The 16,612-nt window shown below is 47.4% G+C and overlaps 2 protein-coding genes across 3 annotated transcripts in view; both read right to left on the bottom strand.

The window, feature by feature from the left end:
- LOC101992344 (serine protease inhibitor A3N-like) overlaps nucleotides 1-5,336 on the bottom strand; it is a 6,139-nt gene extending 803 nt beyond the window's left edge. Inside the window, exons 1-4 of one of the 2 annotated variants that reach the window (XM_005343511.1) lie at nucleotides 4,730-5,336; nucleotides 3,069-3,342; nucleotides 1,999-2,149; nucleotides 886-1,080 (exon numbers count right to left, since the gene is read on the bottom strand). In XM_005343511.1, coding sequence (XP_005343568.1) covers nucleotides 886-1,080; nucleotides 1,999-2,149; nucleotides 3,069-3,342; nucleotides 4,730-5,336 — 1,227 coding nt within the window. Of the gene's footprint in view, nucleotides 1-885; nucleotides 1,081-1,998; nucleotides 2,150-3,068; nucleotides 3,343-4,729 lie in introns of those variants that run through there. The other variant, XM_013346600.2, reaches the window with a different exon arrangement.
- A 7,075-nt stretch (nucleotides 5,337-12,411) lies between these two features.
- LOC101992799 (serine protease inhibitor A3N-like) lies at nucleotides 12,412-15,703 on the bottom strand. Its single transcript, XM_026780952.1, has 3 exons — nucleotides 15,435-15,703; nucleotides 14,305-14,455; nucleotides 12,412-13,332 (listed from the first exon to the last, which is right to left on the bottom strand). Exons 1-3 carry the CDS (start codon nucleotides 15,623-15,625, stop codon nucleotides 13,132-13,134), a joined length of 543 nt encoding a protein of 180 aa, XP_026636753.1. The 5' UTR covers nucleotides 15,626-15,703; the 3' UTR covers nucleotides 12,412-13,131.
- Between the last annotated feature and the right edge of the window lie 909 nt (nucleotides 15,704-16,612).

The raw sequence follows: 16,612 nt of genomic DNA, 5'->3' as shown, positions 1-16,612 counted from the left end.
TAAAAAGGACAGATATCACCATGTAGGTCAGAGGTTCATCACACGAGTCACACAATGTGAGTGACAATCTCTCCTACCCTGTTGTCACTGGAGGCCACACACCTGCCAACAGGAGCTGAGTGAACACTATCTGATCACTTTCCATGCAGATATATGTTTATTGATCATTTGCTCCAAGGGCTGCATTTTGGGTAATGAAGGAGGTGGTATCCATCTGCAGTGTGAGGTTGGTCAGTGAAGAACTTAGAAAACGGCTCCTCTCTCTTAAGTAGGTACACTAGGGGGAAAGGAGCTGAGCTGACCAACTGACTCCATGCAGCTGCAGAAATAGATGATATAACACAGTGCCAGATGTGGGCAGGGCCAGGAGCCTCTGACAGGTCAGTGGGTGGCAGAGCCTGGAAGGGGGATAGTGTGAGGCAGGCACTGGGCACCAAGTGGTCCAAGATTCTGGAAATAGACTCAGCCAGCAGTTTCCCTGTTCAGTCCTGGGACTGAGGTCCCCATGGACGCCTACATGCTTGCATATTTCCATCAACCCTGTGCAAGCTGAAGGCAGACATAACCACAGCCTAGATAGGGACAGTGACTACCTGCCAGGCTCCACGCTTTTGGGTAGAGGTCGATTCAGGAGAGGCAGCAGGGAGGGGCCACAAAGACAGAGTTCAGTCTCAGGAGCATGAGTTAGTGCTGCATGAGGACAGGAACCTGATACTGACTGTCTACAGGTCCCTGTGCATACAGTCATATAGTTCGTCACTATTCTGTCCAATCCAGGCACAGCACAGCCTATCAGAGCATGGGAGAGCCATCATACACATAGAGATCCAAATACAGACTTAATCCTGGGTCCCAGGAGGAACCCTCACCACTTGGGATTTAGTTTCACTTGGGATTTGTGATTTTGGCCATAAAGTGTAGAGTCTGAGTATCTGTGTCAGAGATAATTATCAGGAATGGCCTGCTGAAATTCACTCTCAAAGGATTCCTAATTAGAGCTGATCCCATAATCATCGTTGCCGTGGCAGCTGCTGCTTCTGTGCCTGTCTCTGCCACGTCCAGCACAGCCTTGTGGACCACCTGTAGAAGAAAGACGTCACTCACTGGAGACCAGGAAGGGCAGCAGAGGAGATTCCTGGAGCATCGACTGCTTGGCTCATCTGCTTGTGAACTTGTTCCTACCATGATCTCTGCCCCTGGTGTCAACCAGTCTCTGCTCAGGGTGTGAGATGAGGCACATTCTGGGTCTGCTCTGTCTCTGAGAATCTCTGATGCTCTCAAACCCACTACACACTGAGGATGGGTGGAGCCAACACCAGTCCTTACTCCACTTACTCAGGAGACTCACAGGGAGCAGCCATGGTGCTCTCAGGCGGTGCAGACTTCAGCATCCTTCCTGCTTCAGGCATCTTGAGGCATAAAATTGCAATGTACATGGCATGGCTTCTCTTTTCCAGAGTGCCATTGCCTGCTGCTACAGATATGAGCCTTGGGCTCTGAGTGGGTACCGGGCGGAACACTAGGCATTGCCAGGCTGTGCATCTGGGGAGGTAGTGTGAAGTCCTAGGGCTGCTCCTCTCCAATCCTTACGTATTCGTCACAAATGCTACACATCTTTTGTTATTTCCTTTACTCCTATAATACTGGGTACTAATCAGGAAGTTCTGGGTAGCTCTGAGGTAAAGAAGTAGAGATTGGAAGTAGTTCACCCTGCAGTGGATTGTGGGTGGCATCTGCACTACAGCACAGGTTAGTACCTACGGTGGTCTATGACCAAGCAAAGGCTCTGCCCTGCCCTGGGCTCCTGGGTGAGGTTATCTTCATGGCATAGAGGAGGGACTGTCTGCATGGTATCTCCCGGGCGTATCTGAGTTGTAACCCAGGATGAGGGAATCTCAGAGATGCAGGCTTTCTCTCACATGCGCCATCTCTCACACACCTGGCCTCACCATCCACATTTAGGCACCAATGACAGTCACCCAGTGTGTCTGAGCTTACCTGAGAGACTCTCAGTTCCCTAGACCCTGTGATCCCAGACAGGTCAGCCTGTGTGGAGAAGACTTCCCTGATGCCCAGCTGTGGAAGGATGTCCTGCAGGCTGTAGTCAGTGGAGATGGCGAACTTGGGCAGGGAGAGCTCCTCGATCTTTCTGCAAAGCAAAATGAGAAATGCAAGAGTCACTGAAGTGTGTGTTCATCTCAAACCACTCTGTACCTTGGGCAGCTCTCCACACATGGCCCCCTTTCTGAAGAGAAGCCCTCTTTCCATCTGGGTTTTCATCACATGATTTTGTTTTCCTATTGCATTAATTCTCCATCCTGCTGGAGAGCCAGTGAGGCTTTGTATCAACTTTTCTTTACCAAAAATGCTTCCCTCACAGATCACAAAATGCAGTCCTTGCCCCGGCTTGTGGATCCTCACACTTCATTTGATTACCCTCCAATTTAAGATTGCACACCTCATCTGACTCTAACTTTCCTCATCCTTGGATCCTCCCCTACTTAATCTCACTGCGTCTCACCGTTTAACAAGTCAAACAGTGATCAGTTCATTTCCATCTCCCCACTCTCTCTTCTTCAATTACAAGATGAGTCCACAGGGTAAGAAATCTTGTGTTTTAGTCTCTGACATACTCTCTGGATTTAAAGCAGAACACGGCACATAGTAGGTCTTCAAGTCATCATTGCACACTGGTGAATGAATGAGTGATGAGGGGATGCGATGGCTGCACAGGGCAGAGCTGATTCTCAGAGCTGATCTCCTCTCACCCTCACTCCCTCTGCCCTCCAACACCCATGCAAGATTCCGTGTAATTACAGCCTGGGAGACACAGGAATCCTCAGCTCCTGCTCTAGCTGATGTCATCTTGTGAACAACAAAAATGACTGAAAACGCAGTCCCCACACTACAGAGTCAGCACAGGTAAATGCACTCCCAGTCTGCTGGTCTCTGCGGACTCTCCACCCATTACACTAGGTGCTAGTGAGCTTCTGAGGTACAGGGACACTGGCCTCAGGCTGATAGTAGGATAGGGACCCAGGCCAGCTCTGGTTCCAGAGGACACATACCTGGGCATTAGAGAGTCCCTCCACTTTCTCAGGGTCTCTGGCTGCAGGCTGGCTTCCACATGCTGCATCTTGCCTTGGTCAGGGAGGATGAACAGGGCGCTAGCATTGCCTGTGTACTTCAGCTCCACCACAGTGCAGGACAGCTCCTCATCCCGGAAGTAGGGTGTGGTCAGAAACTTAACTTTCATCATGGGCACCTTCACAGTCTTCTCATTGTCCACGTAGAAGTCAGATGCAAATGTTAAATCAGGGTCAAAGGGTGTCTCCCATTTCCCTAAATGTGGAGCAGGACATCAACTGTAACATCGGCAGAGAGACCCCACCTCCACCCCATTTCTGCCCAGTTCCCCAGTCTTGACTGTCTTCCACAACCCATCTGTCACAACACTAGTTCACTTCTGTTTACATAATCGAGGTTAGAAAAAACATTGGCAGATGCAGAACTGTGAGTGAGACATGATCCACAGGCTTGGAAAGGAACTAAAACCAAAGCTTCCCTACCTGAGGGAGCTGAGAAACAGTCGGGGATCTGAGGCTGAGGCTGGGGGGTGTACCACAGACTTAGAGGAAGGTGCTGAGACCGGGGCCTGGGAGTGTTGGGGAACCCTTCTTCCTCAGGGGAACTTTGTCTAGAAGGAAGTCCCTGTGGACAGGTTTTAGGGGAAACAGGCAAGGGAGACTGTGTTCTCCTACACCATGGTCTCAGGGTGGTGCTCGTCAGTGTGAAACACCTTAGTGGGAGTCAATGTCCAGATCCATGGGTGGGTTTAGATGCAAGCCTGTGACATCTGCAATTTCCCACAGCTGGATTATCAGTTGCCCATAGTTAATTGATGACGACATGGCTAATGGGTCGTCTACTCTTCCATGATCTATGTTCTCCTCTATGAATCAAAATTATCCTGCTCAGACTTGTCCCACCTCCCAAGTGCATGTGCCCATCTGCAATACATCCTTGGGGACTTGGTGCTTGGACAGTTTCTTTGGGTCAGGATCCAGCAGATAAACACACATCTCCAGTCACAGGCAAGCTGCCGTTGTACTTGGGTCCTTGGCCAGCAGAGGGAGCCACACCCTGCAGTCTCACCCTTCAAACCATGCCTCTGCTTCCTCTCTCCACAGAGCACAACAGCTCTGGGCATTCATCCCATCCTGTCCTCTGTCCTACCTTCCACTGTCCTCGGCCAACTGGTTTTCTGTCTATGGTCTCCGATCCCACCATGGTGATAATGGACTGAACCTCTGAACTGTAGTGAGTTTCCCCAGTGAAATGCTTTCCTTTATAAGAGTTGCCATGGTCATGGGGGTCTCCTTACAGCAGTAGAACACTGACCAAGGCTCTGAACTGCAGGGGAACCATGACTTTCGCATGGTCAGGTAGGACTGCACATGTGACCCATGCATTCTGATAGTCAGTAAGTTTAGGTCACAGTCAAATTCAGCTCTCTTAGACTGGGAGCTCAGGGTTTCTGTGGAGTACGAACAAGGAACCACATGTATATAAAAAAGATCCCAAAGAAGAAGTAAGGCCTTTTAATAATAATAAGTTAGGCACCCTGTCTCCAGGGCCATGAGCCCCTCATTTCCAGGTGTCAGTATATGGACACAAGGTGCCCAGGCAACACCCTCTCCAACAGACCATGAATCAGTGCCCATCCTACCTTTAAAGTAGATGTAGTTCACCAGCACCATTACCGTGTCCTCATCCAGGTCTGAGATCAGGTCCTTGATCTTCCCCTGGGTCTGTTTCCTCACAAAGTCATTGATGAGCTTTTTGGCCTCATGAGGCTTCTGGAAGTCAACACTTGAGACCTCAGCCTGGTAGAGTGCCCTTGCCTTCTCCTTGAACTCTGCCAGAATCTGCATTTGCTTTTCAACAAACATGGTGCTGCCTATGCTGATCTGCAGCTCCTCATTTGGCTGACCGAACATGAGGAGGAGCTGTCCTAAGCCCAGGTGTATGTCTGCCTCAGGGGTCTCTGTGAGATTGAACTTGAGACCTTTTAGAATCTCTTGCAGAGTGTTGTTGTTTGCTCCCAGGGACAGGACGGCCAAGGCAGCTGAGATGCTGAGTGGGGAGAAGACAATGTTTTTATCTGGATTCTTCAAAGTCAGCTCCTTGTAGAGGCTGAAGGTGAAGTCAGTGTTGGTTGAGGTCAGTGCTCGACTGTCCACTCGTGTCCCGTTACTTTGGTTTTCCTGGATTGCACTGCTCCTTCCCAAGGTGCCATCTGGCTGGCAGAGGACAGCAGCGGAGTTTCCAGCCATCACTCTGGTCTCCTGGTTGAAAAAAAAGATACTTTTATCTGGGATTTCCATGTGATTCCTTTACCACCTCCTAGTCCTCCCACCTGGCCTGTGCAGTGTCCCTTTGCTGCCTTTGTGACTGTGCATGGGAGGATCCCTGTCCCCTCAGATGGCAGTGCCGCATTCTCTGCTCCTTTTCCTTACAGGAAGAGGTGCTGTTGTTGTCACCAGTTTTCCTCATGGATAACCAAGGCCCAGAGAGATGAAGGAATTGGCCAGGGTCACAGGGTAAACAAGAGAAGAGCTGGGGATGGGCTCATGGCTTGTGTAATGTGAATGTCACCTCTTCTCTTCTGGCTTGGCTTAAGGGCTCATTAGAAAGCAGGGGACCTCTTCCTCTTCACTTGTTCCCCCTATCCATCACTAATTTCTAGTAAGGACTCAGGGAACAAAACTTAGTCCAGCTATATAGCAGGGAACTGACCACAACCTCAAACAACATGTCTTAGAAATCTCACAATCCTGGATTGAATTTTAGTGCAAGTATTTGGGAGTGTTTGGGGTTAATTGAGTACAGCACTGGAGACGTCTTGTGCAGCACCAGGACCTTGGCCCCCTGAGAACAGGCGTCAGAAGGATGGGGAGAGGGAGGGTCTTACAGTCCTGCCAGAATCCACATTGTGCTTTGTATCTCAATAAAAAGGTCTCCTGATTGGAAGAAAAATGAATGGTTCCCGAGTCTCTGCTACCTGGACCAGATTTAATTTTGGATATCAAGATGAATGTTTGGTGTCAGGAAATGGGTGGAGCTCCTGGCAGCCTGGTCACTGACCCCTGTATATTATAGTAAAAGAGCAGCTTATGAGCATTTTGGGTATTTGTAGTGAATGTCCAGAAGGCCATCTCCTGCATATGTCTCTGGCCTGGGTACGCAGGCATCATAAAGTCTACATTTGAAGGTTTATGATCATGGTAAACACTCCACCCACCTTTAGCCTCTGTCTACTTTGTAGATAACTTCAGAAGAGACAGTAGATGCTAGAGGAATGGGAAAATCAGAGGGAAGAACGGAGGAGAGAGGGCACCGTGGGGAAAAAATGAAGGAGTGGGAAAGAGAAGGAAGAGGAGGCAGGAGATGAGGAGGAAGGGGATCAGATGAAGAATCCAAGGGGCAGATGTAGGGGAGAGAAGACTGCCAATACAGAAGGAGAGGAGAGTAAGCAGTTGATGGAGGTGTTGGAGCAGAGCCACATGGCCCCAGGCATGTAACATGCTTGCAGAGGGATGGGGACTTCAGCTGTTCTTACCTTGTGTTACCTGTCAGATTGATGCAATTATTTCTTTAGTAAACATTCAACAATATTTTATGTCAAAATTAATTCTACAGAAAATATGCTAGTCTGTTTGTGTGACCAACTTGGCTCAGTGGCTTAGCTGTATTAGGAGAGAGTGAGGTCCCTTTTCTTGGCCATGGGATCTTCTGGGGAAGTGAGGTTTCTGACCCCAAGATTTTCTAGTACGCTGCAAGTACGGCAGTTATTCTACCTCCCCTTATAGGGACTCTGTGAATTTCCTGTCTCCCTCTGCTTCTTACAGAAGTACCCAGGCTAGTCAAGGTCTCAAAACTTCCTCCCTGTGGAGGGTCGGAAGGAGCAGGCTCCATTCTCTCTCCAGGAGCAGAGCCCATGGTTCCTCCTCCATCTTCCATAGACAGGAAGACCCAGACTGAAAAACAGATTTTTATGCACCCCAGAAATGTTCCCTGATCCTAGTCCAGTGCCACAGGATCAACTCCTCTCTTATCCAACCCAAGACTCCAGGGAATCACCAGTACCACACAGACCTGGCAAGTCTTCTATGTCCTCTGAGAGCAAGATTCTTGGGAATCACCTGCAGAGCTGATGCCTGCTGCCAGTGTCTTTGATAGCTGAGTCCTGATGTTCCCCGTTGCTACTGCCTGATTTGTTGTTCTGTCCACTGCACACTGGTGCCTACTTATCCCCACCCGGGACTCCTCCCTCTCTTTAGGAAATGCTGACACAATCAAGCTGTGCTCTGTGCTCTGTCTGGTAATGGACTGATGGATGCTTTCTAGTAATGTGCATTTAGAAGCTCTCCCTAGAGACAACCCCTTCCCGATACAGAGCCTGGCAGGCTCATCTGAATTTCAGTACTGGCGAGAAATGGAAGCATTGCAGGACCCGAGGCTAATTACCTTCTCCTGGGCTAAGTGCTGCCTCTTTATAACAGCCATGTTTGCATTCTTCCATGTAAGAACTCAACCTTGTGACTATAGAGTCTATTACCTTACAGACATCTAGCTTTAGTCCATAGCTAAGAATGCCAGCAGACAGAATCTTGAGCCTTAAAGAAACCTCTTCATCTTGATGCACCTGTGTCTCTGCATCTCAACCCCTGCATTATAAAGATGCCTTTACTGTGACTTTCTTAGTTTTGTAAAGTTCTCATGAACTATTTCCTGGTGGAACATGGAATTTGGGGTAATGGAAATCTGTGTTTCAGATCACTGTCAGTCAAATGGCTCTAATAAAGTCTCTGTTATTCCCCTTTAGCTGTGGTGTCTGCCTCAACAGTAGGATTAGAGACTCAGCAGGCAGGGCTTAGTTCCAAAGCTGCTGTCCCCCAAATGGAGGTGCTGGTCCTAACAAGGATTTTATCTGGCTAATCAAAGGCTAAAAGTTCTGTGCCCCAGAGAAGCAGATCACCGATCGTGCACTTCTGCTCATCAGGAGTCACCCTAACCTTCCCACAAATGCCAACTACCTTACCAAGGGCACCCATCCCTCTGTCAGCCCAGACAGTCTGAATCAGCTCGAAGATCACAACCCTGCTATCATATTAAAATCTGTTTTCTTTCATGTCATTTTGCTTCTTTTCTCTGCCACCCCAGAGAGAGGTGACAGCCTTGACAATTTAATCCCCAATAAATCTTTGTTCTCGCCACACTGTTTTGTTTCCAGAGAGAGGCTCCTTTGGGCCTTTGAAGGGGCCTTCTCCTCCCTAACTGATCTAAAGTGCAGATTTTTGACATTCTTGAATGCCAATCATTTGATTCTGCTGGCCCTGGCCCTCTTTATTCCCCTGCTGTAGTGATATTTCATTTGTATTTTAATAACTTAAGTTTGCCTGAAGAACAGAGAGTAAAGCAGCCCCATAGGTCAGCTGTACAGACCAGGCAGTGGTGACACACCCCTGTAATCCCAGCAGCCACACTAGTTTGAAATAGAAGTCATGCAGTAGTGGTACATGCCTTTAATCCCAGTCCTAGGGAGGAATATAAGATGTGGGGAGACAGCTCTTTTGCACAGTCTCCTTCTGAAATTCCTGGACACTGGATGGTCATTTCAGACTGAGGTAGGGATAAGAGCCAGTGACTGGCTGTTTTGCTTTTCTGACCTTCAGCTTGAACCACAATATCTATCTCTAAGTTTTTATTAATTGTGTTATATTTGGCACCCAATATTTGTGGCACAAATTCATAAAAAATCCATTTGCTTGATGCTTCTTAGTCGCTAGCACATGCCAGAGCCTGACCCAAATCCAACCACCTGAATTTTGAAGAAAAAATTAGCACCACTCTTTCTTAGCTTCCTCTCCTGGTCTGCTGTCTACCCATGGTTTACCATAGCGTTTTGCCACCACGCACAGCACCCATATAGCTTCCTGTGCACATTGCATCTTTCTGTGGCTCCTTTTGATCCCGTGGCTTGCAGGCAACCCTTCACATGTCTCCTGATGCTGCCTGTTACTCACATTGACATGTGCACCTGCTACATAGATGCCCTGACCAGCATGTCTTTAACAAAAATCCTTTCAGGTTGGTTTTGAGATCTGCTTAAGAAATCCACAGGGTAGCAACATTGGAACAAGTAAGCCCAGAGCTCCAGCATCTCTGGACAACTTTAGCTGTATCACTGTGATGCCTGCTGGCCCACATTGTTGTTACACCTTAAAATTCTCATCTGATCCAGGGTTTTAATGAAGGTGAGTCATTTGATAATGGCAGATGTTCTCACCACCCCGAATTTTAAAGCCTTTTCATTTCACTATGGAGGGGATTCTAAAAGAGGTATATGACCTACCTGGGATATATACATTCTTGGGCATAGACGACTTTAGAACAGCAAGTACAGAACAAACTAAAGGCTCAGCATCTCAAAGAATCTACCAGCCATTGGAATTCTTCTGTATTTATTGATGAATAGAAGTGTGGAAAATGGAGAATGGTAACATATTTAAGAGCTGTTAATAAGGTGATTCTGCCAATGTTCTCTCTCCAATCTGGAATTCCTTTGTCTTCTCTTATTGTTATTTATTTAAAAGTTTGTTTCTTCGATATACCTTTTCAGCAAAAAGGCAGAGAAAAAATTGCCTTTACAATGCCTATTTGTAATAATTCTCAGCCTGCCAAAAGGTATCAATGGAAGTTTCCCCACAAGAAAAATAAAATAGTCCCACCTTGTTCCAAAATTTTGTAAGACAGCCATTGGACATGATGCATAAGCAATTCCCTGAATCTATAGTTTACCATTCCATGAATGGCATTTCACTATATGATTCAAATGTAGATACTCTAGAATGTTTGAAGGAGTAAAGATAATTTTACCTTGATGAGGATTACAAATTGCTCCTGAAAACTGCAAAAAGAGAGGAGAGTCTATTATTTATTTCAGCTATAAAAAGGGTTTATAAAAAATTAGACCTCAAAAGGTGCAAATTAGCAGAGATTGATTGCAGACTTTTCATGACTTCCAAAGTTTGCTAGGAGACATCTCCCTTCTATGGCCCATTATTGGGATAGAACCTGATTAATTCAAACACAGACTTAGAAGGTGACAAGGATTTAAATCGTCCTTGAATCTGAGAAAGAACTGACTTTGATTGAAGAGAAATTCCAGAAGGCACTTGTGGATCAGGAGGGTCTGAAGCTGAACTGCTTTCTGGTCATTTAACCCACTGATAATCCCACTTCAGGAATTTTAATACAGAGGGAAGATATTATCTTAGAATGGATCTTCTTAACACAAAAATTAAAATCTTATGTGGAAAAGGCTTCTGAGCTAAGTATAAAAGGAATATTGACTTTGTTAATTAGCAGGAATACCTAGCAGAAATTATAGATCCAATCACCAATGATGAAATTAACAAATTATGATAAAAAGTGACACTGTGAGATATTTCATGTTTATGTGTCAAGATGTGCATTTGGGGACAATTTATTCTGTATTAGTAGATGTGTATTAGTCCTCTGAACCAAGGAAGAAAGCAAGGGCAGACAGGTCAGAAGACAGCATGCAGGCTCACCCTGAAATGACTAAGGTAAATCCTTCATGCTCTGACTCCATCCTGTGTTTGCTCACACAGTTCTCAGCCTCCTGTGTCTATCTGCAGCCATGACTGTCTTCACATGTATTTGAGATTTCCATGGACTTGTCATGGTGCAAAAGAACCAACCAGAATAAATAAGGGAAACCAAAACACATAAAGATGTTATAGACATACATTAATTGTTATGCTATGATTGAGATAAATACTCTGCTCTGCCAGGAAGGAACATTTCAAATTACTCTGACCTGCATCTGACATGAATGTAAATTATGTTCATTGTGGTTATTACCTTTCAACATGCTGTGCTTCTGAGCTTGGGCTCTTACAGATTTTCACAGGCATAAGCCTCCTCTTGCTGGGATCATTAATAAAAGAACTTAAACCACTAATAGCATTGTTGTCAACAACTGTCTCATGTGGATCATTTTAGCACCACGCAGTGTCTTTCCGTGGATTCTTCCTTAGGCAGAAGGCCGCTTATTGCCCTTCTTTTTTGTCCCCAGAGACACAATGATGGCCACTACTGTTCCTCTGTCCTTCATGACTCAGACCCTGTTCCATCCTTACCAGCATCTGCTGAGGTGGGCACCATTGTTGACTGCCAACACTGCATGATCCCCCCATAAGAGACCAGTAATGCTGAGCCAAGCCAAGTGATCTCACTGGTTGGATAATGTCCTAAGCCCTCATCCTCTTGATAGTGTCTTTGATGCACACAGCTTCACTTGCCTCAGGCTCAAAGTCAAGAAGCCAGCAGGCCCTGGCCTGAAGTCTCTGAAGCTGTGATTGAATCCAAACCTTTGCTTCCCTCAGTGGGTTTCCTCAGATGTGCAGCCCCAGTGATAAAAGGCTAACTGACACCCCTTCAATATACTGTCTGCTCAGTGGTCCTCAGTAACAACAGAAAACAGATGGAGGCAGCAAGCTGGATGGCAGCTCAGCATCCTCTCTGAAGGCTCTGGGGTTAGGCTGTGATCTCCAAATCAGGAAATTCACAGTGGCTGCCCCTTGGAGACCTTTGCATGAAGTGGGTCACCTTTAGACACTTTGCCCTGAGTTTAGTTTGGATCACAGGTGTCTGAGATCACTACTGTAAACATGCCCCTCCCCGATCCTCGGTATCTGGGTCCTAGACTCAGACCTTCCCCCCCAGTATTAGGTCCCAGCTAACAGACAAAATTAGATGTACTCATCACCAGGCTCCTTAGATACCAGGGCTGAAGCCAAAAGGGATGGAAGGATGCAGCTGACCTACGACAGTGCCCATAAAGTACATGAGGAAGCCACCTCAGGGGCCAGAATGGCTGTTGGACCTATTGGAATTGTTGCGACATGACTGATGTCAATACCTGGGCCCCTTCTTTATTACTCCATGGTTCCAATGGTTTGATACCTTGGTTCTCAATTGGGAACCAATTCTGTGTGTGATCCAAGGCTGTAATTTTCTGTAACTACATGTCTACCTGCTCAATGTCTGTTCTTAAGAGGTTGAGACTCATGTATGTTTCAAACTGAACATCCAATTTTCTCTCTCTGTTCAGGAATCCAGCACTGTTTCAGGAATCACAGAATCTTCATGGACACCAAGCACCCCAACTTAATGAAAAGGTAATAATAATAGCATGTGTTTCAGGTGCCCTACATGTCAGAGTGTGAGTGAAAACCACTACTTCCTTTTGTTGTCACTAGAGACCACACCCTGCCAACAGGAGCTGAGTGAATATTGACCAGCCACCTTCTGTGCAGTTATCCGTTTATTGATCCTTTGTTGCAAGGCCTGCATATACAGTAAGGAATGCGGGGGTATCAAACTGGAATGCGAGGATGATAGTTGCAGACTAAGAAAATGGGTATTCTACTGTAAGTAGGGGTGCTATCAGGAAAGGAGTTTTTCTGACCAACAGCCTTTCAACAGGAGTGAAGCCTGCAACATTGGTCAGATAAGGGCACGGCCAGCATCTGCTGCAAGGGGTGGGTTGCAGAGCCTGGGGACTGGAGGAGGGAAGCACAAGGCAGGAACTTGTCACCAGGTGGTACCCGATGCCGGAATGAGAGTCAGTGCAGCAGGTTCCCTCTCAGTCCTGGGCCTGATCCTCATGGATTGGCCTGTGAGCTTACATGATCCCAGCAAGGCCACGGAAGCTGAAAGCAGATGTGCCTAGAGATTACACTGGGACCGAGCCTGCCTGCCAGTGCCCACACTTGGGTACAGGCACATACAGGGCAGTGAGCAGCAGGAGGACATAAGACAGATTCCACGTTCAGAACATGAGCAGGTGCTCCCAGGAGGCCTGAGGCAGACACTGAAGTCTAAGGCTCCTGTGCATGTGGGAGCCATGGAGTTAGTCACAGTCACTATCCAAGCCAGGTGTACAAAGCCAATCAGAGAATTTTGTCAAAAATGCACACACCCACATGCCTTCTCCCTCCTGGGCACCTGTGCAGAAGGCTCTCACCTTGGAAAGTTCTAGCCACACTTGGGGTTGGATATTTTGGCCAGAAAGAGGATCATCTGAGTATTTGCTTCAGAGACAAACATCAAAAATGGCCTGTTGAAACGCACTGACATAGAAATAATTTTCCTACAGAGTGGGATCAGTTTGAATCCTGTGGCAGCTGCTGCTTCTGTGCCTGTCTCAGCCACGTCCAGCACAGCCTTGTGGACCACCTGTAAGAGAAAGATATCACTTACTGGAGACCAGGAAGGGCAGGAGAGGAGATTCCTGGAGCAAGCATCGACTGCTGGCCTCAGACACTGGTGAGCTTGTTTGTTCCTGCCATGAGCTCTACCCCTGGGGTTTCCAGGTCTCTGTGAGATGAGGCCACCCAGGGTCTTCTTAGTCTGTGAGATTCTCTACTGTCCTCAAACACACCACAAACTGGAGGATGGGGATAGGTAACTCCAACCTTACTCCACTGGCACCAACTCAGGAGACCCAATAGGAACAGCCAGGATGTTGGCAGCCAGTCTAGTTTTCAGCATCCCTCCTGCTCCAGCCTCCTTGGGGCAAACTGCTGCAATGCACATGGCATGGCTTCTCTTTCCCAGACTTCCATGCCCTGCTAGTACATATCAGAGCCCAGGTCTGTGTGTGGGCACTGGAGAGAACACCAAGCATTGCCAGGCTGTGCATCTGGGGATGTAGTGTGAGGTCCTAAGGCACCTCCTCTCCTATTCTCAAGCTTTTCATCTCAACTGCTACTCATCCTTTCTATTTCCTGTGCTGCTATTGTTCTGTGTGCTATTCAGGAAGTTCTGAGCCAGCTCTGAATGAAGAAGCTGAGACTGTGACTGGCATCTGCAGTGGATTGTGGGTGGCACCTGCAGTGGATTGTGGGTGGCACCTGCAGTGGATTGTGGGTAGTACCTGCAATGCAGCACACGGTGGTTACTATGGTGGTATTACCTAAAGCACAGCTCTTTTCCACCCCAGGATCCTGAATCAGATTACGTTCACGGGGTAGTGGAGGGACAGGCTGTATGGTATCCAGGGGGAGTCTATAGGTTTTAATCTGCCTCTCCAAGGCATAAGGGAGTCTCAGTTTTTTCTCATACACACATCATTCCTTCCCCCTACACCTCATCTCCCTATACATATTCTCAAACCTAAGGAGAGCCACCTAGTATTTATTGGTATACCTGAGAGACCCTCAGGTTCTTGGACCCTGTGATCCCAGACAGGTCAGCCTGTGTGGAGAAGACTTCTCTGATGCCCAGCTGTGGAAGGATTTTCTCCAGGCCGTAGTCAGTGGAGATGGAGAACTTGGGCATATAGAGCTCATCGATCATCCTGAGAATGACATAGAGAAACATAAGGGTCACTGGTCCCTGGCCCCACCAGCTTACCTTGTTGCTAATGCATCTCTCCACAGACTGTCCTTTCACGAGAGGGAAGCCGTCTTTCCATCCATGCATAGACTCTTTATTTTGTTTTTCTGAGGCATTAATTAACAGCTAATGCCTGAGAGTGTTTACAGTGGGCAGTTAGTGTGGCTAGGTACCAGCTGTTCTCTTCCCAGGAATGCTTTTCTCCCAGATCCACCAATGCAACCCTTCCCCTATCAGGTGGACTCAGACGTCATCTAATGATCTTCTAGTTAAAGCTGTACCCTCCATTCGAATCCATCTTTGCTTATCCTTAGAAATCCCACTTTTGGTCTCACTGCCTCTCACTTTTTAGTAGTCAAGTCATGATATATTGTATTTTCAATCACCTACTCTCTGCTCTTCAATTCTGAGTTAAGCTTGAGAGGATAAGAAATTTTATTCTTGAGTCTCTGATATCCTCTCAGGGTCTAAAATCACAGCACAGCACATAGTAGGTCTTCAAGTCATCATTGCACACTGGTGAATGAATGAGTGATGAGGGGATGCGATGGCTGCACAGGGCAGAGCTGATTCTCTGAGCTGATTTCATGTCACCCTCTCTCCCCTCTGCCTTTCAATACCCATGCAGGATTTCATGTATTAACAGCAGATTTGAAACAGAAAAATCCATAGCTCCCGCTATAGTTAATCCTCTCTTAAAAGCAACTAAAATGACAGTAAAATTTGCTTCAACTACCCAGTTTGCAGAGGAAACTCAGCTGCTCTCCCCCACCCCTGCTATTAAGTACCACTTCCGTTACATCATTTGGCACTCACCCGTCCCTGCTGACCATTCAACCATTACACAGATATTAGTGAGGTTTTGAGGTATAGAGACACTGGGCCCCCGACCAATTGTCAATTGCAAACTAAGGCCAGCTCTGGGTCCTGCAGGCACTCACCTGGGACTCAGAGAGTCCCTCCACTTCCTCAGGGTCTCTGGCTGCAAGCTGGCTTCTACCTGCTGCATCCTGCCCACATCAGGGAGGATGAACAGGGCGCTAGCATTGCCTGTGTACTTCAGCTCCACCACAGTGCAGGAGAGCTTCTCATCCCGGAGGTAGGGTGTGGTCAGGCGCTCAATTTTCATCATTGGCACCTTCACAGATCTGTCCTTATCCAAGTGAAACTCAGATTCAAATGTGTCATGAGGATCAAAGGGAAACTTCCATTTCCCTAAATGTGGAACAGGCCATTAGAATGTAACAGTAGGGGAGACCCCACCTACACCCCACTTCTGCCAAGCTTGTGAGTCATGAGAACAATCATTCCATCTTCAACACACAGCGTGTACTGTCCCATGGTGGTTTCACTATTTATGTTGAAACACAAGACCTTGGATAATGCAGATCTATGAATGAAAAGGATCCACAAGCTTGGTCTGGAAAGGGAACTCAAAACCAAGTCCTGGCTCCTTCAGGTGCCTGAGAAGCAATCTGGGATCTGAGGGTGTGCGTTCAAGAGAGAAATGAGAGTGAAAGTAGGAAGACTAGGGCCTGGGGAGATTTGGGGATCCCTCTTCCTTAGGAGGATACTGTCTAGGAGACAGTCGCTTGTGGGACATGTTTTCAGAGAAGCAGGAGGTGCCCTTCAACATGAATCACCTAACGGGATGTACAGTCCAAGGCATGTGTGGGCTTAGACTGAAGCTCTACAAACCTGCAGTTTCTCAGGGTCTGATTCCCAGGACCCCATAGTCGGTGGCTAAGACACAGATGTGAGTCCTCATGTCATGCGTGAGCCATGTTCCCCTCCATGAAATCAGATATCTTGCCCAGACTTGCCCCACATCCCAAGCACCTGTCATCATCTGCAACACACCCTAGGGGACTGGTGCATGGAGAGTTTCTTGGGCTCAGGATCCAGCAGTATAAACATACAGCACCACCTCCTCATAGCCAAGCAGCCTTGGAGTTTGGGTCCTGGGCCAGCAGAGGGAGCCACAGCCATTCATCAGGCCATTCCTCTGCTTCCCCTCTCCTCAGAGCACAGCAGCTCTGGGGCCATCCTGTCCTCCTGTCCTCCTTCCTCTTCCATCACGGCCAATGGGTTTTCTGTCTGTATTCTCAGAACCTGTCCT

This window comes from Microtus ochrogaster, chromosome 1 (genome assembly GCF_000317375.1).
Source record: "Microtus ochrogaster isolate Prairie Vole_2 chromosome 1, MicOch1.0, whole genome shotgun sequence".
Classification (NCBI taxonomy): Eukaryota; Metazoa; Chordata; class Mammalia; order Rodentia; family Cricetidae; genus Microtus; species Microtus ochrogaster.
This window is presented reverse-complemented; position numbering and strand designations above follow the sequence as displayed.

Bases quoted from the DNA above. Each gene is read 5' to 3' on its own strand.
- LOC101992799 (XM_026780952.1), bottom strand. From the start codon at position 15,625: ATGATGAAAATTGAGCGCCTGACCACACCCTACCTCCGGGATGAGAAG. The intron at 14,456-15,434 runs GTGAGTGCCTGC...TGTCATTCTCAG, and splicing joins AGGGACTCTCTGAGTCCCAG to GATGATCGATGAGCTCTATA. The intron at 13,333-14,304 runs GTATACCAATAA...TTTCTCTTACAG, and splicing joins AGAACCTGAGGGTCTCTCAG to GTGGTCCACAAGGCTGTGCT.